Genomic DNA, 23,566 nt, shown 5'->3' with positions numbered 1-23,566 from the left:
CTATACCTGCCCCATCCTTTCTGTCTTCCAAAGAAGAAATCATGCAATAGGGTGGAGTGCTGACTCCAGCAAGAGGGAGCTTAAATGTGGGGAAGGACTGTCCACCTGACATAACTTTTGGTGTCTCTCCTTTGCTTCAGCAGGATTACAAATGGTTGCTACAGGGTGGAAACTAGCTGGTCCCTAGGCTGGGCCCCTAACTCAGTTAATCCCTGTGTTGATGATGATGGATAGAATTCATTAGTGTCTCTGAGGATACTCTGGCACCATAAGAATCCCGTCCTTAAAGAACAAATAGCTACATTTAGCTCCATAATACCAAAATATTCATGTTCAATGTCACGCTGGATTTTGATCACAAAAGATTCAACACAACAATATGTAGATGAGAGGTTTTATTATACCATGAAAATGCTAGTCATGGGGGACCACATTGTGAGCACCTGTGCCAATTGCTCAGGCCAGCCAAAAGTCAGAGGGTCAAATGAGATTTTACTACACCCTCAAACAAAACCATTGGAACCAGATGCTGAATTGTCCCAGTGAGTTACAGTAAGAACTGACATAGACACATGTGGTCAAAGCCATGTATAGCATCACTTTATGAAGTAGGAAGGGAACATGGAAACAGTGAAGAAATGTTGAATGGAATGACCAGTAACAAAAGAAATATATTTTACACAGTGGAGGGAAGAGGTGTAAGCAGAAGAGCAGAAAGTTTGGGATACATGCCATTTTTGACTCTGAGACCCTCTCACAGGTCTGCCTCAGGTCTGAGCCCATCGTTTATTCTTATGATGAGGTTTTGGGCCTTTCAGCAGATATGGGCACACCTGAGATTCTGTTAAATATAGATTTGATAGACGACAGCTGGTCTGACAATGAGTCTTTGCAGGAGTGGAAGAGATTGTATTCTGCTGCTTTGTAGTGCTGGTGGGATCAATGACTAGAGGTGCAACAGAAGAATGGAAGAGAGTAGAAAGAAAACAGCTGTTCACGAGCTTTGTGTTTATGACAGCCCAGCACTACTTGATGGCTCAAAGAATGCTTTACAATTCATCCAATATAATATTTCATATTATATATTAATAATATTTCATATTATATATCATATATCATATGCTTGCTATCACAAGTCATACTACAATTTCCCAGTCCTTATCTGGAACAGCAGAACACCTAATATCTTGCTTTAATGAGAATTTATTAAAACAATTGATGTTGCAGTGATCAGACTAAACTTCCATCCTACTGACAATTTTGTTCTCTGGAAAAAGCAAGGACCACTTTCTGTGATTCTCTCCTGCCATCTCTCAGTCAGCATGCTGAAATGGAGAAAAGCAAAGACACGTCTGCCAACTGAACGTACAAAATGAACGTGTCTTGTTCCATCACCCGGAAAATTACACCGGAAATTAAGGAAATAGGGACAGTGGCAGACTGTGCCCAGAAGGGTCCCACGACTGGTCCTGCGGCTGTCAGGAGGCAGCTGCGAAGCGCAGAGCGCCCGTCAGTCAGAGGGGAGAACAAGGAGAGCCCCCCGGGCCGCCTTGTCCCTGAAGGGACGAGGGGACCCTGCGGCCACCGCTTGCCTGGGCCAGGAGCTGCTCCCCGGCACTAGACAGAGCCACCGCCGGCGGGAGTTAATCATTAAATCCCCGGCAGATCCGCTCCTGGCCGGCTCCCCCCAACCTCCTCGGCCTTCAGCCGTGCCCTGTCCCCTCCTGGCGTGACCGGGCACGGAGGCAGGGACGGAGACACCTCCCCGCGGTGTCAGCCTGCGGGCCGCCGTGCGAGGCGGAGCCCCCCGGGCCGGCGGGCGGGCCGTCCCTGCCCGCAGGGGAGCCATGCCGCCTGCCTGGACGGCGCCGTAGGGCACACCTATCCCCCTCTGCCGCCCCCGCATCGCCTCTCCTCCGCTTCACAGCGGCGCTCGGCCGACACCGTCTCCGCTGCAGAGCCCCGGCCCCCGCCTCAGCCGGCACCCCCGCGCCCTCAGGCCGCTCCCGTGCCCTGCCACCGCCCATGGGCGCCGCCCGCGCCGTGCCGGGGCAGAGCCGGCGCCGCTGAGGAGCATGGCCAAGGGACCCGAGCAGGGGGACGCCTTCCTGCACCTCCCGGCCGCGCAGGCGGTGCCCGCCGAGGCGCAGGAGGAGCGCTACGCGGGGCTGCTGGGGCGAGGCTTGCTGCCCTGCGCCCGGGAGGCGCTGCCCGAGCCGCCGCTGTCCGCCGGCATCAAGGCAGGTAAAGGCGGAATCCCGCAGCGTGCCCTGCTCAGCCCGCGGCGGGACAGGCAGCGGAGCCGCTGCTCGGGCTCCGGCGGGGACGCGGCTGCCGGGCCCGTCCCTCAGCGGGCAGGGCGGGAGGGGGCGGCCGTGTTGCGGGACCCTAACGATGCCCTTGGGTCTCTCTTCTTGTCCCCCGCGGCGCTCAGAAACACGCTTGGGCAGCGAAGCCGTCTCGTCGGAAGAAGAGGATGCGGATGCTCGCGACGGCGCGCTGACAGCCGCCGACCAAAGCCCGTCTTCGAAGAAGAGCATCACGCAGATCATGAAGGACAAGAAGAAGCAGACGCAGCTCACCCTGCAATGGTAGGGCTCCAGGGAGCCCCCGCTGCCCGCCCTGGGGGCTCCGGGACCGAGCCGGCGAGGCCGTCGCTCTCCAAGGGACCTTTCTCTAACAGCTGAGCCAGCAAGGAGGGCGACATCTCACAGTTCTTTTAGAGAGAATTTGTCATTTTTGGGGTGTTTCTTTAGTTGGTTTTTGTTTTCTGTTTTTGTTTTGCGGGTTTCTTTTGGATTAGCCTCATCTACAAATAAGGACAGCCATCCTCAAATTTCTGAGTTTTGAAATTATCAAAGGTTTGTCACTTAACAGAAGCATTAGTCAAATTCTCACACTATGTGGCTATCAATGAAATGTATCATCAAAATGTAGAAATGAAACATTATTTAAGAATTGCATTTGTGAATGGCTTTAATGCTTTAATTATCATTTAAGGCTGTGGCAGATAGATTTTTGCTGTCTTATAATGCATTTCTTTTATATAATGCTCTCCCACCCATTGAGGCCCTAGCTTTGGTTTATTTTATCTGGGGAAAAAAGTTAACCAAATAAGAGGTAAAATTCTGCAGACATTAATTGATAAATATTTATATTAAAGTACACTTGAAATTAGAGAGGAGTGCTGTTGAAGTGGGAACTTAATTATGAAATGCAGACTGCCAATGGAGATATTTTTTTCCCTTCTAACTGAAAAATTACACTAATCCAAATTATTCAGTTTCTTATTCTAGTGTACATCTGAGTGTAAATAGTTAAGGATTTAAGTCTGGCAAGTCATTGCAAAGTTATTCAATATGCAGTGCATACTACACAGTATTTTCTTACAAATTTGTGAAATTTGAGAAACAAATCTATTGCACATCATCCCAGGAGTAGAGAAATGTAAAATGATAAAGAAAAAAGCTAACAGGACAGAGAAATACTCAGCTGTTACCAAAGGTTCTTTTGAAGTGAAAATAGTCAGGTTTTTGCTTCAGTTTTAAAAATTTTAGTTTAATGACCATCACTCAGCACTTGTATTCTGTAAACTGATTGGGAAGCTACATAGAAATTTACTTTCTTCAAAAATCACTGGTTTTTTCACTGTGGTTTGAAGCATTTCCAGGTTCAGAGTGGAAATTAAAAAAGCAGAAGGGGAAAGAAAAGAGGCACTGGCTCAGGTGTTGAGGATACAGTGGAACAGAAGATACAAGTCCAGGTCCTTGCTCTTAAATCCTTTCAAAGGACTGGCTTAAACCCAGGTCTTTCATAGTCTAGTTAGGGCTCTTATTTTCAGACTAAGGCTGGCTCTTAGGTGATGATAATTTGATTACTTAAATAAAGCAGAAAAGCCCAGACATTGAAAAAGACTCATTAAGAAGAGAGATCTGGCTCCAGGTTTTCCATATTCTGCAAGAGCCTAAGCACCAAGTGTGGAATCTGTCTGTAGTGCCTGTCGTGTTCAGGAGAAACTCATCTGTGTGCTCTGTTGGAATTCTTCAGTAAAATTAAAAAAAAAAAAAAAAAAAAGAACAACCAGAAAAAAAGAGAGCAGTACCAAAAACTGGAAAATGCAATCAGGATAAATGGCATGTTGCTCCTTACTCTGGCAGTTTCTTTCTCTACACAGGCTGGAAGAAAACTACATTGTATGTGAAGGAGTTTGTTTACCAAGATGCATCCTTTATGCACATTACTTAGACTTCTGCAGAAAAGAGAAGCTGGAACCTGCCTGTGCTGCAACTTTTGGAAAGGTAATAAATAAATACCTTCATAATTAGTTAGATCTGTTGTTTGGAAGAATCACAGTTTAGTACACCCATGTAAAAATTCTTCAGAAGTTTACGTTTTCTACTGCTAATGTACATGGAATCAGACTGACTATAACTACACTGTCTCCTATGAAAGCATTTCTTAACATCACCTTTAGGAGATTGAAGCTGAAATTCCCTTTGATTAAGTGATGTTTTTTACAAAAAGAAAGGCAGTCTCTCTGAGTGCTTATTTTCTTTTCTTTTTGTTCATGACATTAATAGGTTCTTTCCACAAAACCAGATCTGACATAGAAGACACTTATAATTATACTAAAGGCAGTGTAAATTGAGATGTGACACAAGCAATACTAGAAGGGGAAAAGAAATTAATAACACAAAGAGCTCCCAAATGAAAAATTGTTGATTCATTCTCTTTTCTACCCTTCTCTACAATTAATCCTGAAGTAATTTAATGAAAGAGAGAAGTGAACTCTCCAAATTAAATCCTGAGTATTTAGTGAAAAAGGAAACCAAAAACGTTTCAAGGATCATCTTTTTTTAAGAACTACTGATCTAGTAATGGTTTATACATAGCAAAATGCATTAATTAAATTAAATAACGATAATGGTTTTAAAATCTGGTTCATAAAATGCTCATTTCGTATTTTGTTCCTCTTGAACTGGAAATGCTGAAAAAGTAGATATCTAATTTTGATACACAGTTTCAGTATAAATGAAAAAGACAATGGGTTCTATTTAAACATTGTTTTGACAGTGGTCTGTCTATTACATGTATCTATTAGATCTACCTCTATTACTGAATTAATTTTTCAGATTACACTCTCAAATAAAAAAAATCAATTTTTTTCTAGTTGTTTGTCTTTGAAAACGGAATAGCTAGAGGGCAGAGTTTCCCCTGATTTTGTTTAGATCTCTGAAGCAAAACATACAGTTGTACTTTAGGAACTTGAACATAACAGGATTCTGGTGAAACAAACTAGATTTTAAAATGTGAAAGTGAAAACACAAAGGGAGAACAGGTGGGAAGACTGGAGATACACAGCAAGATGGACAGGGATGGAAGAAAGCCTCCAGTGTGAAACATGGCCTAATCGTTTATGTTGTGCCATAAGTTATCAAAAATGTTAATTCATTAATTACCTTAGACCATATAAATACACTACGATTTTTCTATAAACAGATTGCTAAGAAAGTTTACCAGTGTTAGAAATTAATGCAGTTCTTTTCTCTTTAGACCATTCGCCAGAAATTCCCTCTCCTTACCACAAGGCGGCTTGGAACAAGAGGCCACTCAAAGTAAGGCACAATTACATGTGTATCTGCTTATAGAACACATTTTAGGAATCGTGTATTTCCATGTCTCCTTAATATGTACTAATTGGCAGGGGACTTTGTTCAGCTGGTACACTGCAAGTGATAACTTTCATGTGCATGGTGAAACTGATACTCAGGCTCAAACATTTAAGTTTGAAAACATTGCTGCATAATTTTTAGAATTGAACTGATTAAGCTTCTAAATCTTGTCATTGCATTTATTGACCCATGCATACGGTGCAAATATATGTCAAAATATTAGATATAAAAAGCATTTCTAATACACGTCTTTTTATATCTGCTCATCTTTCTATAAATAGTGGTTTTATTTCTCTTTTGCAAGACTAACAACTTTCATTATGTTCTTTGTGCAACAATATGGGTTCACTTAAATACATACCAGAAGAAACATTGTTTTAAATTAAAGTTAAGGTATACTTCTGCTCTTTGTTGTGGGTATCTTATAAACCTCTGAGAAGTACATAATCTATAGAGCAGTCATTTCATAAATAATGTATCCTATTAATTTGTATATCTGATCTGTGAAATATCAGGTTATAGGAATAGATCACAGACAATTCTATATCACCTGGTGGTAAAATTTTACTTAGTACTGTTTCTGGCATTATGCTTTTGGCTATGAATAATTTGGTGTAAAACTGCTGTGAAAAGTGGTGACACACATATTCCCTCACATCCATTTTGCTAGTGAATAAGATAGAAAACCAGAATAATGATAGAAATAGAAGAAACTCAAAACATTCTGTTTGTTTGGGAAAACTCTTTATTTTAAGCTACCTAGCCTTGAAAGATAAATTTACTCTTGTCTTTCAGTAGTTTAGAATCAAAACTCGAAAGAAGACTGAAAAGAAAAAGCCTACAAGGCTCATTTTCCTAAGTGCTTTGCAATATACTAGAAATGTCTGAAAGACTAATTTTTTATTTTCATAATTTTGGGGGGTTATTAAATGTTTTTATAATCGCTTTTCTTCCTACCTTAGAAATACAAGAAATAGCTAGTTAATTCTGCCTTAGTTTTGCTGAAGAATGAATGAGATGTCATTTGTGAATTTTAGGTTATGTTGCAGAAAAAATGAAGGCAAGGAAGAATTTAAATTCCAAATTTTTGCAAAGACATTCTATTTCTTGAGCATGTCTCAAGCATTTATTTTAAATAACCATTAATAAAAAGTAAAATCCAAAGGAAATAAAGTCTTCATAGAACATTTTTTTTTGTTTTTTTGTTTTTTTTCTTGTTGGTTTTAACACAGGATAGTTCTGTCTGTCACAGTCTTACAAATTTGTAATGCATTCATCTCTTTTAGGAGATAGTACACAGTTTGCAATGTATAGAGGAAAACTGGAACTGAAGTTCATTTCTTTTTTTGTAGGTGACCTGTAGATGCTGAGTAGAGGTGTTTGGAGGAGAGAAACTATTAGGTTATTTATTAGGGAAAAGAGGGATTTTGTGTATTGTCTCCTGTGGTGAACTTACGCTGTGATCATAGGCATATGATGTAGCCATAGCTTTGCTGCTGGTCTTGTGTTTAAGATTTTAAAAGATCTGGCATTCACAATCTTTGCAGGAATACTTGGCAGCATACTAATTCATCAGTATCATGGTGAATTCTTAGTCGTTCTCATAACCCAACATATTTGGTGAACCACTTAGTTACAATGAACAAGATAATGCAAGGGAGAAGTCTCCCACATGCTCATTATATATTCGTTCTGACATAAGTAACAGATTGATAAACAGGATCCAATGAGGATCCATACTTCCAAAACATATCCTGTGTCTGCATGATTTAAGCACAGTAAGTCAACCTTTATTAAGTAAATTAATATGTTTCAAATATGTATATACCTACAAAATTAATTGTGTTGGAACATGTGTCAATATAGTCCCCTTTTCTCGAAGACATTACACAATATTAATATAAAAATAACACATGCCCAACATTTCTGTGGTAGATTCCATATCCCTACTGGCCTTGTTGGTATTATGTGCCATATTTTCATATGGATTAACTGTTCTTGAACAATTTCCTCAAAGGAATGAGGCATCATCAGGTTTTGTTTGAACATATGGCACTTGTTTCTCTGTATTTTTTTATCAGTTTTCCTCAGAAGCTTTTCCTCTGCAATTCTCATTTCTGCTGAGATGCATTTACCTTGATCTTGCTGTGCTAAAAATGACCTCACAAAAGGCACAAATGACAATATTTCTAGCTCAGAGACTAAATATAGCATCAGTAGTCATAGGGAAGTGTCAGTATAAATCATAGAGTCATAGAGGCATAGAATGATAGAATGGCTGGGGTCGGAAGGGACCTTAAAAATCGTCATTTCAACCCCTGTGCCACATACAGAGACACTTTCAACTAGACCAGGCTGCTCAAAGCCCCATACAATCCAACCTTGAACACATCCAGGGATGAGAGATCCACAGATGCTCTGAGTAACTTTTGCCAGTCCCTAAACGCCCCCACTTTAAAGAATTGTTTCCTAATATCTAATCCAAATCTACTCTTTTTCAGTTTGATGTTCTCTGATAATCAGTTTTTCTATCTCTGGTGTTGTGGGCTGTGTCCCCCTCAGAACTACACTCACTGAGGAGTAAATGAATTTCTGATTTCACCAGGTAGCAGTTAGTCACATAAATGTTATTTACAAAAGTCTTTTCATTAAATTAATAATAAAGTTAAAGGACTGTTCATCAGTTTCAATAAATTACTAGTTACTCTCGTTTTGTGTTGGCATGGACTCTAAATGTTATAAGTTGTCTCTGAGTTACTGGGACTAGTAAGAGAGGTCTTACTAGCAATTAAATCATATTTTTTAAAGCACAGTAGTGTAGTGACATTGTATTATTTCTACTGCTGCTGTCTTTATTACCATATAATGTTAGCAGGATCATTATTCCTCACTATTCCTGGGTTTTATATACCAGTATTGCCCAGAGCTCTGATCATTGTCCAGGACTGTATTGGAGTCAGATGCTGCAAGAGCATAAAAAGGAAGAAGACAATTCTTCTCCAGTGGAATAATTGTTTTAAATTTAGAGAAAAGTTAACACCCTGGGGAAAAAGTGCCTTCCTGGATGCTGCAAGCATGCATAGTAATCTATTGTTAGAGCCTGGCTGTGATCAGAAGAAAGCAAAGAAAATAATTTCCTTTTTCCATCATCTTCAAGGTGGCGGAAATTGTTTTTCTCCCACTCTGAAACAAGCTCTTTCTGACATCCTCGTGAGCATGAATTGGATTTGAGGAAAAGCTCCTGCACTAACATATGGAATACAGTTGCTGTTGTAAGGTGTAAGATACACAAATGTTAGTTCCTCTTCTGTTCCCAAACAGCATTTGTCATCTTTAGTTCAGGGCAAAGGACAAACTTCAAACTGAGTCTGATGATTCCTAGAATTCAAGTCAGAATCTCTCTTTCTCTGTGTCTACATCCAACAACCCATTTGTGCAAAAGTGTCAATACTAAAATTCATTTAAACATTTGGCCAGGAAGGTCCAACACACTGGACACAATTTTGTTAACAAAATACATTAATCTCTCATGTCCATATTAATCACTCTGCACAGCTGAAAGTAAGGAAAATTTTCTGTTTTCACTCTGCTGAGTGAAAGAATATGGAGCACCACAAGTAATTCCAACTGCTGTCTTAGATTAGTATTTCATAAGGAACAGTTCTCTGTTCTGGATTCACCTTTTTGCGTTGGTAATTTTGAACATACCATGGTCAATGCTAGAACTCAGCTGTAACTGTCAAAGTACACGAATCACATGAAGCAGCTATTTGGGAAAACATACAAACTGCTCAGTCCATACACATGGAAGGCTGTTTGAGCTCAAGTTACAATTTAATTTCTTTGTAGACTTTGATCAATGATGAATCTTAGCTTTTATCCATCATGTCTGAAAACTATTATCTTATTTATTAGGAGTGATTTAGTGGGTTAATAAAACTGATATGGCAGCTGGCCCTGTGATAAGAAGTTATTGCAAGTCCCTGAACAGCTTAAGCCTATCATTTCCTTATCAGCTATCATTTGTGTCAGTGTATGCTAAAATCAGAGCTACAAGTTGTGTAGGAACATATGTTACAACAAACCACTGAAATTAAAAGAGAAAAGTAGCTCAGCTTGTTTTATAAAATGTTTGTTTCAAAAATTGAGAGTAAGTTCCTTGTAGTAACTGATTACATTTTGTTAATTTCACAATAGAAATAATAAATAGTAAAATACAAATATACTGTACGTAAACACAAAAATATGCATACAAAGAGACAGAAGGAAGGCATTTGAAGATGTAGGTTAAAGATGTTGTCAGTGTGTCTGGTATGGGTTTACTACTCTCAACAGGGAGCCCAAAATAAGCTATTCAACTAATGGCTTGTAAGAGAATAATAGTCTTCATACCGTATTACTCTGTAGAGTATGCCACAACAGAGCTTGAAAAGTATATTATTTTTAATAATTTCTGTGCTGTGATTGGAAAGCTGTATTTTTAGCAGCAAAAATTCAGCTACACATTACTGAAGAAAAACAGAATGATACCTGCTGTGCCTTTAACACACACAGAATATGGTACTGAAAATATCTATTCTCTACATAACCAGATGTCTCAGTGATAAATTCTGATATCCTGGAACATTCCAGCAGGAATGAGTATGTTTCCTACCACTGGATACTTGAGAATCTAATCATACAACAATTCCTCTCCCTGGCCCAAATATATTAATATTGAATTAGATGCAGAATAATCTAGATATTGAATCATAGCTCTGTAAAGAAGTAATGCTTTTCTTTGCCTCTGGCCCACTCCAACTGAGGAATGCCAAATTTATGGTGAAAAAGTTTTTATTTTAGCATTCAAAAATGGTATGTGATTGAAGCTGGGAGATTTAAACTGTTGGAATGAGATGTGAGCAATTGCTTGCTTACGTGGTCAATGACAAATGGGCAGATAACATTGTTAAAGAAGCAGTCACAACTCTGTTCTGTTTTCATTCTGTTCAATGGACACCCTTTGCAATGTAAAGAATAAGTAAATGCTGTTATTTCAAATAATCAATACATGTATATTTTCAATACGTCTTGTGTGACAGTAAGGAAAGAGGGGAGACACTTTTGGCTTTCCTCGGGGTTGGCAGGTGCCACAGTGATCTAGCAGTGTTGCATAGGCTCACCAGTTTCAGGAAAGCAGTAAAAACGGTGGTGCCACTTTCCGTCATGTTTCTTGGCTGTAAAATCCTGAATGCACATAACAGACTGTCCAGAAACAGAAAAACTATTTCAGTTGAGATTGTCAGACCTACCTAGGCTAGGCAAATATATCCTAATGACCATTTTCTTAGTCATAATTTGTATCTAATGCCTTTAACCAGCTTTATAAATATAAAACACGTGGGGGTTTTGTTCTTACCTGTGACAGTTCCATACAAGAACAAACAAAATATTGTGATTTTTTTTTTTTTTTTTAATGATCATCACCAGGAACAGCAGAGATGAGATTAACACTTTTGTTCATGTGTTCTATGCACTATTTGCTGAGGCTTCACGTCTTAAGAGTGCATTTCTTCAAGCTTTTGGGGAGTTTCAGTGAAATCGTTGCAATGTGTTGCAAAGTGCTACTTTGAAGCAGCTCAGTTAAACCGGCTGCCATAGTATCTTCAAGCTAATTTTAGTAAAAAGCAAATTAACTTTTCTATTCTATCCATAACATTCTTAGACAAATTTGGTTTAACACAATCAGTTTTTAAATCTGTTGAGTGGAGTTTATAAGGCAGGGCCTATCACCTTTGATAGATGAACTCAAGCAAACTTTGCTATGACCGGTAAGGAAAGAGCTGCCCTCAGCTTGCTCTCCTGCCCTTCTCTCAGAGGTCACTTACTTTGTAGCAAAATCGATGGAAAGCAGTAAGTAACTACTGCACAGACAGTTTTCTTAGCACCAACCCGACCTTTTTTGCGTCTTTGGTGAGTGTGAGCGCTGCAAAGCCTGGGCAATAGGCATTTCCTTTTTCAATCTCTGTTTGGGAGCAGTAGTCTCCAGGAGAGCAACAGGAGAGACAAATGTGAATGAGAAGTGCCTAAATGGCTTAATAATTTAGTCAGCCTATGACCTGACCGAAGAATGAATGAATATTATCATTATTAGTCATAGGAGACTGAACACTAAGTTATAAAGTACACTGGCAAGTTATTTTCAGCTGAGAAAGGCTCTGAGGGACTGTCTAAATGTAATGGTGGCAAGTGAGATAAAATGAACCTGATAGATCAAACCCAGCACCCTTTCAAACAAATGAAGTGAAATGAAACAGAAGCTATATTAGAGAAAAGAGATGTAACATGTTTCTGTCATTTCTGTTCTAGCTACATTCTTCTAGTAAGAGAGAAAGTATTTTAATTTTAACCCTTGAATTTTGGATCAAATCAAGGCAATACTGTTTTCTACAAGGCTAGATTTTGTTCCGTGTCAGTGAAAGGAATTGTTAGACCTTTTTTGAAAAGTTTTCAGAAAGCATTTAAAATGAGTCTGACAGCTTGCTTTACTTTCAGTTTGGTTTGGCAGCTTGGTTTACTTGACATATCACTCATAAACGCTCCTCTGTTTTTTTTTTCCTTTTTTTTTTTTTTCTTTTTCTTTTTTCTTTTTTTTATTTTTTTCTTGCAGGTATCATTATTATGGAATTGGCATTAAAGAAAGCAGTGCATATTACCACTCTGTGTATTCTGGAAAGGGCTTAACCAGGTAAAATAACTTCCGAGACTTAATCAGTGAAAGTCTAACTATAACCTTCCCTTAGGAAGGTAAATGTAGGACACTAATTTCTTTTTCTACCAGAACTAGAATTGCTGTTTAAAATTGTTAATTATTTAAATGGTTGATCTCTATATATTTTGCTAGTGTCTTCCAGTTTGACACTATCACAGTCAGTGTAGACCTGTCAACTTTTAACAGCAGAACATTTGGTCAAGTTTGTATGAGGGAGCAAAATCCCATTTCCAGAACACTTGTCTAATTTTCTTTGCCTGTGTGCCACCCTTTGAGTTCTTTCCCCAGGACAGCTTTTCATTATGAAACGTCTGGAGAATGGTGTGAAGCTGGCACCTGTGGGGCAGGAGGGAGGGGTCAGTGTAGATTAATATTTACAGGTCCTTTGACTGGCTAATATCAGTTTAAACCTAACCCAGGAAGCTCTAATTATATTTATTTAAGGGACAGCTAGCAGGATCAATACGTTACGATAGCTGCCTGTTGGTTTGCCAAAGATTAATAGTTCGTAAAACAAATGTCTCTGTTCACATATGGCTTGAATGACGGCTTTCATTGTCTGTGGCAGTATACCTGGATAAGTGGGACTCTGAGAAAGGAAAGGAATAAATGAGTTTATAATCACACAGAGAAAATTCGACTGGTGGCAGATTTAGGTTATATCCAAAGAGACCTTTTCCAAACAAAAGACAAGTGTGAAAATTGAGGATAATGCTGCCAATGATGCTTAAAAAGGGAAGGTTCTCTCCACAGCAGTACTTAGGGTGTAATAGAATATTCTGTTTCTTTGTCTGGTATGTATCCAGAGCTGTGGTACACAGTGTATTTTTTTTCATAATACAGTTATCTTGAACAAGTTGTTCATTTTGTTGACTAAAAGACATTTTTATTTAAAGGAATATAATAATTCTTACTCCTCAGCTTTATGTCAGATAGACACAATCTAGTAGCAACGAGTGCAAAGAAAGTGGAGGTTCTGCAAAATTCCCCAAGGCTGTATTTCTGAAAATACACATAAAGATCGCATAGATACTCTCTAAGATTTTCCAGACTAATCACTAGATTCACTAATTAGGAACTTTTTCTTTGTGTTAGGACCAGTGCTGTCCTGTATGAGATGTTGAATTTTAGGGTCCAGCAGTTTAACTGCCTCCCTGTCTGAATTAAAGCAGAAGCTCATATGCTCCTTCTGCACAGTCTGGCCCATCACAGTAGCTGGATTTTTCTGTGTGAAGAGAATGATGCAGGTAGCCTAAGGTTAAGAATAAGCTTCTGGATAATGAAAGAATCAGGCAGTGTAGGGATTCAAAACTCCCAGTTCCTGGCTGCTGCATATTGTGATCCGTGAATCTGTCCTTTACGTCTCTTCTATTCATTGAGGCTCTGGAAGAGCAGTGCTAGCAGATGCTGCTTCACATTTTTGCTGAACATGCAGTGTACGTTTTGCTGAACATGTGGAAATCCAGAGTCCAAAACAAATACAGCCTTGAAGTTAATTAGATCCATGTTGTAATCAGCTGAGTGATGCCTTCATTTATACATAACTATCAACATGCAAGGGAACTGTCTAGGTAACATATGCTGGATTATCATGTGGTGGGAACTGCCAGACCTGGGCAGGAAGAATTCCACAACTGCTCAGCCTCTGAATTTCTGAGAGCATCTCAGAGAGCAGGAAACAGCCAGAGAGCATCTCAACAGCAGGAAACAGTGATATTGCCACTAATAATTATGAGACTTCATATTGCCCACAGTATCTTATCAGTTGGCAGCTAGTGGTACAGGAAATAATAATAATCAAACAACATTTATCATTATACTGATCCATTAGAATCACTATTATTACACATTCTCTACTTTAGTAGTTATCACTTAAAATGGTCTTTCTAGTTTCTGCACTGAAGGGTTGTCTGATATTCCAATGACTTCATTGAGAATCTCTCAATTGGACTCTTATTAGGACATTCACTGTACTGCAACACATTTGTGCTAGTTAAGGAATCTTTTATCTCAGAAATTTATTTCATTGCATCAAAATAGTAATGTAGTGAAAAAGAATGGGAAATCACTATGATTTATTAATTTTTAAAATAAATATTAATTTTATATATATATACTTTTTCTACTCTGAATTTACTCAGCTCTGTTAAAAACTGCATGTATTTCCTTATAAAGACATTATGGACTTGCACCTATGCTACCCTTTTGCTGTTTGTGAAGTGGCAAAGATCCAAACAAAAAAGTGAAACTGGGTTTTATACTTTAGTGTTTAGTCAGTGGTCTTAATCTTCATGTTTTATAAGGCATCAGTAGGCTTCCTGTTATCCCAGGTTTTTGAAAATCAGTGGAAGAAGTTAAGAAAAAAAAAAAAATTTAAAAGCCCATAAGAACCTGTAATTGCATTTGGGAAAATGTGATAATTTTTCTAATACATCATGCATATATATAACCTCTACAAATGTTCTGCCTAGGAAAAAATAATCAAATGTGTTTTCTTTCAAAGGTTTTCTGGAAGCAAGCTAAAGAATGAGGTAAGTGCTGTAATCTGTTTCCTTTTACTTCTGTTATAATACAAATATGTGACCTATGGTTTCCTTCACATTTATTTCTTTGAAAATTGCAACAATATTTGACTACATAACCTTTTTAAACAAAACTGAGTATTTACTCCACTAAATATGCAAAGAAAAATAAGATTGGAAAACACCTTTTAGGGTTCCCATTGCAATTACCCATATCCATACTTAAGCAAAGGATCAAGCTCTAGCTCTATTTTTTTTGCATGTTACTTTTGCAGGAGGGCTTTTTCAGAGTCTCATATGTCTGACTGGAAGCTGAAAATAATTTTTTAATAAATTGAAACTTGTGCCTTCTAATCAGTATTGTCCTTCTCTGTTTTTTACTCTTTGTGACATTTTGTTGTTATGTCTTTTTGCTGCTTTTGCTTGCTGGATGGGTCAAATAGCAACTTTGAGTAACTACTTATCAGCCTTATAGCCTTCTACTGTACTTGTTCTGATTTGAACTTCTTTAGAGTAAAATAAATCATAAAGTCTTGTAAATGGTTTCCAATTCCTATTGGAAATATCCCTTCTGATGAACCCTAGAACTGGATCTGGTTTGTTGTTTTTTTTTCTCCAGCCCCCCACAAGAAGTCTACATTTTTACTACTGTATACTGTGGTATAGTCGCTGTCATTCTAGTTGTATTTATAGTAGAAATTTATGGATTATTGTACATTAAAGGTTAAGGGTTGCTCACAGTATTTTTATTTTGTACTGAGTTCAACTCAGTACATGGAATGGAATATCCTGCATCCATAATATTAAACTCCTAAACCTGCAAAAGGACATAGGGACATCTCTGCCACATTGCCACGAAGAAATGTCTCTAATGTGCAGTACATGTTGAAATATGACTGGAGGTATTTGGGGTTCTTCTAATTGGCATGGGCCAAAAGAATGCCAGAGGCCCTTCTGAGTTATATTCCAGTATTGCCTAGGAATGTTTCCTGACACCATTTAATTTACTACACTAAATACGTCTTCTGTGATCAACTGATACACAGCAAGCCTTTCACCTTTTTCATTTCCAGATAAGCAACTCCTAGCTGATAGCAGACGTTTTTATTGGTCCCTGAGAGTGTAGTTTTGCTCTATTGATTTTCATCCCCCTTATTACTATTATCTCAAAGCCATCCATGTCTTTCTGCATGACCTCTTGGTCTTCCTCTGTTGAGGATTTCATTAGCTCATGTCAACCAATTTAATCTATGAAATGTTCAGTCAGATCAGCCCCAAGTCTGATCTTTGGGAATTTTCACTTCAATCCCTTTTGAACCCAGTAGTTTCCTTGTCAACATAATTTGTTAGCATTTCAGCTGGAGTCACTTTCTTAAATATTTTTACATTCTTTTACTAATCCCCACTCTCACAAGCATAACTGATGTCCCATTTCCCATGGTGACACCATGTCAAGTATTTTAGTGAGGTTCAGATAGATTAGATCTTGTTGCATTTTCCCTGTTCAGATAATCAGCTATCTTATCATAAGAAAGATAGTGCTATGCCATGGGATATCCTCAATATATTCATGAGCACTACTGAAGCATTCATTCATTCATTCATTCATTCATTCATTCATTCATTCATTCATTCATTCATTCAGAGTTTTGAGATGGAATATGTCTGGTTCCTTTAGCATAAATGAATGCATATTTTCTTTCATCTCTGATGCAGCATGCCCAGTCTGCCTTGGAATTGATAATCCTACAAATCTCTCTTGTTTCTGACCCAGAGTTCCTTTGTCCTCCCAGAAAAAACATTCACAGATAAGTCAGTGGAAATAAATGAGAAAGGTCACATCATTTTGAGTTCTTGATTGTCTAGTTCAGTATTGTCTGAAATTAATCAGGCAGGTCTTAAGAGAAAGAAAGTCTTTCATGGTCAAAACTGAGTTACAATAATCTCGGTGTACTGAAATTTTGGCATTGTATTTTCATTAGTGTGAACAGGTGATAGATACGTCCTTTTTCATTTGCTTGAAAGTACATGCAATTAGGTATTCCAAAAAGATTTAAAACGATTGCATAAGGTGTAATTCTCAGTAGGAACATAAAGACATTGAAAAGATGTTAAAGCACTGATTGTCTAAATATACTGAGTAAATGGCATTTGAATGAACACTTATTGAGTGCCAGGGACACTGTTTACTTCTGGTATGTTTTATCACGTTTTCTAGTATTCTCTCTGTAGGGGGAGATATCAGCAAATTCTTTTATCTAAACCAGTTAGTGCACCATTAGAGTCTGCATGGTTAATTAGGCAGATAATATTACTGTCATTATCTTAATGTTAAATGGCCATTAGAAACAGATGGCATTAAATTGAAAGGGCAAGTGGCAGCAGGTTAAAATATTAAGCCTAGAACTGAGGCACAGTCATATAAGTCCATTAGCAAGGTAAAAAACATTGCAGATTATCTTCTCTTAAACCTCCCACCACCATCACTCCCTTTTTTTGAATTAACAAATCCCTTTTAATCGGAGCTTTTAATATATTTCATGGGTAATTGCATAATAAAATCATTAGGATTATTCCTGTTAAAAAAAATACCCTCCTTAGGCAATTATAACACTACAAAACTATTGACACGAAGAAGTACTAATGTTTCTAAATTTCTGCAATTTCTTTTACTTAGAGCTTTTTATGTGTTTGAATAGTAGATAGCAGAGGCAAAATTAGTTTACATGATGTATGCTTTTGGTTTTTTGCTGCCTGTTTTGTCAGACACATCACATTATAAAAGTAGGGCTATATTTATGTTGAATAAGTCAGTTACAGCTATAGTTCTCTGAATTTAATATTTGAGAGAATTTCACTTGAAAATGGCCTCCAATTAATGAGTCAACGTTTACAGAAAAAAAAAAAATGCACACTTTCACATTATATGTTGCACTATATACCTGCCATTCCCACTTTAGTGAAATCTACCTGTAGGCAAAGGGGTAGGAAAAGGTCACTTCAAGTTCCATTCAAATGCTTTATGCAAGATCATAAATTTCATCCATTAGTACAGAGGGAATCTACACAGAAGTAATAAGGTTTACCACAGGAATACACAGAAGGTCAGCTCACGGCTCTGCACACTGACTTGAGATAAGGACTGGTTAGGTTAAAATAGAGTGAAGGGTTTCAGCCAAAAGGTCTTCTTTAGATTTGAATGCAATCCTATGAGAATAACTACAGTTCAGCCAGTAAGGGCAGAACCATAACACAGATTGTATTTCTTCTCTTGAGGGTGAGAGTTTCACCTTAATCATAGCATATGAGACCTTAAGAGTGTTTGGTGAAGTTTAAATATAGACACATATTTAATAACCTTCCTGAGATGGAGTCCGGATCTGGATAAACATCAATATTGTTGAAGAATTATCTGAATGCAAGTATTGTGGAACCTTGAGAGACTCATGAAATAACATACAAGTTCAGCATGAATTTTTGATTTCAGATGTAACAGTATTAGCTATTTCAATGTTTCTGCTTTTTCCCTTCTGTTTCAGGGTGGTTTTACTCGTAAATATTCTCTGAGTTCCAAAACTGGAACGCTCCTCCCAGAGTTTCCAAGTGCTCAACACCTTTTGCTTCAAGGATGCATTTCCAAAGACAAGGTAAAAAGTGAACTCCTTCTCTTCTGTCTTAGAGATCAAAAATTTGCCACAGAATGTTTCTTCATGTCTTAGTCTTTGAGGTATTGACATGAAAGAGCCAGAAATGTCCATAATCAAACAGAGGTGACTGATTTATAGAGGGGGCAAACCTTTACTAACACCGATTAACCGGCTTTCCAATGGATAGGTGGTTGAATTATTTACCTATTAACTGACCCAGTATTTTACAAACTGATGGTATGTAAGACGGGGAGAGCAAAACAAACAAATAACTGAGAGTTGTACTCTTTACAAATGCCTTTGGATTTAAGGTAAATTTTGTTCTGATTAGAACAGAACAAATAATTCACAACAAATACTTAGATTAATTTTATTCTCATTAATTGTTTGAAAAGTGACTGAAAATCTGAATATGTTTCTATTTTTTAAAAATTACTTAAATCATTCCTCAAATCAATACTTGGTATTACTTATCCAAAGGATAACTCTTCAGTTGGAAGTGTTTCTCATGTTTGATGTCTTTGACTCCTTGCCTGTGTGTTACATTTGTGTTGTTTCTTGTCACCTTACAAGCTGCTACATTATGCTAAAAATCCTTTGACAGACATTTTGAACTTTTCAATTTAGTCTTCAGTGCAGGTGATTATGGTGACTGGTTTGAGACACGTTGCTTGAAAACTTTTTGTTTTGTGAGCCCCTCCTCCTAAGCTTGTTCTGAGAAAGTAGTGAAGCCTAGGATTCCTGTAAAAAGAAAGAAGCCGTCTTAGCTGGAAATCTTACTATTCCTAAAAAAGCCCAAGAGCTCGTATACTCAGCAGTGTGCACCACCTGCTGCTATAGTCTCCATCAGTGAAGTGACATCTCTCATATAGACAGCATTCTCATTAAATTTAAATCTGACAAATGTTTGAGGTTCTTTGAAGACCTAACACAGCAGTATAAACAAACTAATTTTTATTACTCCAGCAATGAGGGAAAACTTGCAATTCATTCTCCCTTCATTTTTGGCTCAGCAGCATTGTGCATAAATGTCCAGGGAGAAACTTACCAAGTTATGAGGAGACTGTGGGAAAGATTAATTTCTGTGTCTCCTGCATTCTCTTTCCTTGATGCTCTTTCCTCGTTTCTTCTTTCTTTTATTTCCTGTTTTCTTTTCGTACTGCCTTTTCCCTTCTTCAGCTTATCTGACCAAGGATACTTAGGTACTCTATTGAAGACAGCCCATACATGAAGCTTGACTCTTGCATTAAACTCTTAAGGAGGTGCTTGCAACTCATATGTCTGGGGAGTCCATAAATACAGCAGCCTGCACTAAAGTAGATGAGTAATTCCTGCATTTAATGTTTCTGGAGAGAACTTACCCAACCTTTATATTTCCATCAACTCCTTTCAAAAACAATTCTTTAAAATGTTCTTGAGTCTCACACTTTGCTATTGCTTTTTAAAGATAGAGTAGGAGTTAGTAGTAATTAGAGAAGCAGCTTTGAAAATCAGAAGGATCTTTCTTCAAAGAAGTCTGCATCCTGAACCTATTGCACTAAGATGGCACCAGGGTCATTCGAAATCTGATAGTGGTTTGCTGGAGAAGTTCATAAGCTGTGACAAACCTTCAGTAATTCAGGACTGTAAGAATGGTTTTGCTAGCATTTTTCATTCCTTAAAATAGTTTACATATTTCTTGTCTTATAATTACTACAATTTTTTTTAATTACTTTTTTTTTTTTAATAAGGGAACACTCCACTCAGATAAAGTAGCCTGATGAGATGAAAGGGAGTTCTGCTTTTAAAAGTTCAGTTCATGTGAGGCAGTGATTAAACTTTGACCAAATGACTGGCAGCTATTTTCTCATTTGTCCAACTAGATGATGTTTCAGAACACTCATAGACGCCTATAGTAGCCTAATGATTAACTTGCACCACTCTTTGGGATAAATCTCAGCTTCAGAAAGGTGAATTTACTTTACCATCTGACTGACTAATCTAGCTATTGCCTTGCTTTATTTTCCACATTTTCACAGTGTATACAGGTTCAGATGCTACATGTCTGACCACAGCACCAGTGCTTGACTTAAATAATACTTGAATAATAATGACATAAAGCTGTTGATAAAACTAGAGGTGAATGACATCCTCATCATTTCTGGATATACAGGCTGCCTATTTGTAAATATGCATTGCAATACAGTTTATATTATGTGTTTCAATACTAATTACACAAAGCAGAAACCTAGATCACTGTAGCAGTAAAGGAAAGTGTTAAGAAACTCTGTTTAATATTTCTTTTTTCCAAAACAGGTAGATACTCTTATCATGATGTACAAAACACACTGTCAGTGTGTCCTTGACAATGCAATTAATGGGAACTTTGAAGAGGTAAGGTTGTTTAAACACACACTCTTAGTACAAATGCATGGGGAGCCAAGAAAGCATGATTTACTGTCTATGAATCTGTTTCCTATTCCTTTAGATCCAGCATTTCCTATTACATTTTTGGCAAGGAATGCCTGACCATCTTCTTCCCCTGCTTGAAAATCCCATCATCATTGATATTTTCTGTGTCTGTGACTCAATACTGTATAAGGTAAGTGAAACATGTAGCTATATGAATACTGTCAACCACAGTACAGTTTCTGCATCCGTAAAAAGATAGAAAGACAGGATGCCATGACTGCTTTCTGCTGTAAATCAGCAAGGAAATCATTGAAATCGAGAAATAGGATGGGCATCTGTAAGAGCTGAACTCCAGTCTCAGCTCAGCTGAGCACCTGATGCGTGACCATGGGCGGCACAGTAACAATGAAACCCTGACCTACTTGCATGAATGTAGCTAAAAGAAATGCTCATGTGCTCACTGACAAGGCTGACTAAGGTAATCCTGGATGAAAACTGAAGCCTTGTTTTCACTGAAAAGATTATTTCTACCAGAAAATAGCGTCTGTGGACATTGGTAAGGTGATTCCACATGCCAGTCTGTTGCTCACAGGTTATGTCAGGCCATGGTTTCATGTTACCGAGCTGGAACAATACTGGGTTAAGGCATTCTTGCCCCTCCTGCTGGCTGCCTTTCATTTCTGTTCCGTGCTGCTAGATGTACCAGCAAAACCGCTACACTCTAAACTAGTCTGGCTTTAAAAAAAAATTAAGGAATACATGTCTTGTGGAGCTTTTGTACCATATGAGTCCTTTGATTTAACTCATGGCATGACCACATAAATAGTTGAAAATAAGCAACTCTTAGGAGTGTTGCAAGGTTCAGGAATAAGTTACAGAGTGCTGGGAAAAAAAATAATGCCACCAAAGTTTCCCGAGTTTTCATTTGGGAAGTCAGATCAGATGATTATTTAGTAGATGTAAAGTACTTTAAGTTGCTCCAATAGGACGTGCCATAGAAACAGAAAAAGATTCTCATGTAAGTGTCTAACAGATTTCACATCATGTATTGATGAGAAGAAATCACTATTGGCTTAATAGTAAACACCAACCAGTCAAAGCAAAAGACTTGAAGTATTTTAGCTCTGATGCCTTATTGTAATCCGTCTTTCTTTACAAAAATATGTGGGGGGAAATCCAGAAAAGATAAAAATAGATATTTCTTAGAAGTATATAAAGTTGTGAAGTAAGAAGTGTTTTAGTTAGCATAGTAAAGCAAAGGTAATTAGCATCAAGAATCATAATTACTACCCAGGAGATGGGTCATTAAGCCTCATTTACTTGTAGAGGTTATAATGTAACTTGAGTTTATGAGGTTTTTCCTGCTCTAAATGTGTGGTCTCAATAGATTCAATATTAACTTTATTTATGATAGATTTAATGTGACAGAAGAAGAAATACTGGAGGAGCACTAAATTATACATTGAATAAGACCGCATTTCTCAAAAGTTTATAAATTTGCTATTGTGCTTCTTCTTTGTCTCTCACTATTTCTTATCTATAATCATGTTGGATATTATTGACATCACAGTGACAGAAGGAAGAAAGATTGTTATCAAACTATTTACATTAATGGAATAAGGAGATTTCTGGAATATTGTCTAAAAACTTTTTCCTCTACAGTAACATTCCCTAGGGGGCATGCCAGATGGCACACTTTTTTGCCAAAACTGTTCCACACCACACTTAGCTACAGAGACCTCTATGGTTAAACTCTGAATGCCTGCAGTGCCATGTCTAGTTTGGTAGAAAGAAGAGTCAACAGCATTCAAGGACTTGGGAGGTGCTTGAGTATCTGCTTTACAGAGACTTGGTGATGCTAGAAAAGACAAAATGTTTATGCATCTCACTTTTACTGATTTCCCTACTCTAAGACATGGGGGATAGCATGTCTTGTTTGGTGTTTTCCTCATTTTACTGCTATGAAGATATACAATAAGATATACAATGGGTTCTTGCTAAGTATATAAATATCTCATATGTTCCTATCTATAGTGATTGGAAAAATCCAGGCATATAAATATCTGGATAGTAGGTTGAATGGCTTTATTCTCTGTAAATTTCTGTACTTATCACTTTGCAATCTAAGTAGACAAGACAGACATGAATGAATGAATGAATGAACAAATGGCCAGTGGAAGCATGATACCATTTTCTGTTAACTTTTTGAAGGTTCTTACAGATGTACTCATCCCTGCAACAATGCAAGAAATGCCAGAAAGGTAGGTATTTGAAAATAATCATGGTACATTCTTATTTTTAGGCATATTCCAGATAAATACCAGTAGTTCTATATCCTAGAGAAATTTCCTCACAGTTTTTATCCTCATTTTTAGAACAGTAGAGTATCTATGGCAAAATAGTGTCAGCTCTGAGGAAAGTTATAGAACAGCCTTAAAATATTAGACAGCATTTTAGTGTCGCAATTGGCCCACAATTTTTCCCAGAGGAGGTATGTATCAATATGTAGTCAGTATATAGATCAATGATTGGTCATTTCCTGTTTCTTTTGGCAACACCTGAGGCAGAATTTCCAGATATGTT

At 37.8% G+C, this 23,566-nt stretch overlaps 1 protein-coding gene across 1 annotated transcript in view; it reads left to right on the top strand.

The window, feature by feature from the left end:
* The first annotated feature begins 2,075 nt into the window (after window positions 1-2,075).
* RFX6 (regulatory factor X6) overlaps window positions 2,076-23,566 on the top strand; it is a 35,170-nt gene continuing 13,679 nt past the window's right edge. Inside the window, exons 1-10 of the mRNA XM_014892648.2 lie at window positions 2,076-2,244; window positions 2,435-2,591; window positions 4,175-4,298; window positions 5,554-5,615; window positions 12,322-12,399; window positions 14,927-14,954; window positions 18,485-18,592; window positions 20,888-20,965; window positions 21,060-21,173; window positions 23,195-23,244. Of these exons, the coding sequence (XP_014748134.2) occupies window positions 2,076-2,244; window positions 2,435-2,591; window positions 4,175-4,298; window positions 5,554-5,615; window positions 12,322-12,399; window positions 14,927-14,954; window positions 18,485-18,592; window positions 20,888-20,965; window positions 21,060-21,173; window positions 23,195-23,244 (968 nt within the window). The remainder of the gene's footprint in view (window positions 2,245-2,434; window positions 2,592-4,174; window positions 4,299-5,553; window positions 5,616-12,321; window positions 12,400-14,926; window positions 14,955-18,484; window positions 18,593-20,887; window positions 20,966-21,059; window positions 21,174-23,194; window positions 23,245-23,566) is intronic.

This window comes from Sturnus vulgaris, chromosome 3 (genome assembly GCF_052056855.1).
Source record: "Sturnus vulgaris isolate bStuVul1 chromosome 3, bStuVul1.hap1, whole genome shotgun sequence".
NCBI classification, from domain to species: domain Eukaryota; kingdom Metazoa; phylum Chordata; class Aves; order Passeriformes; family Sturnidae; genus Sturnus; species Sturnus vulgaris.
This window is presented reverse-complemented; position numbering and strand designations above follow the sequence as displayed.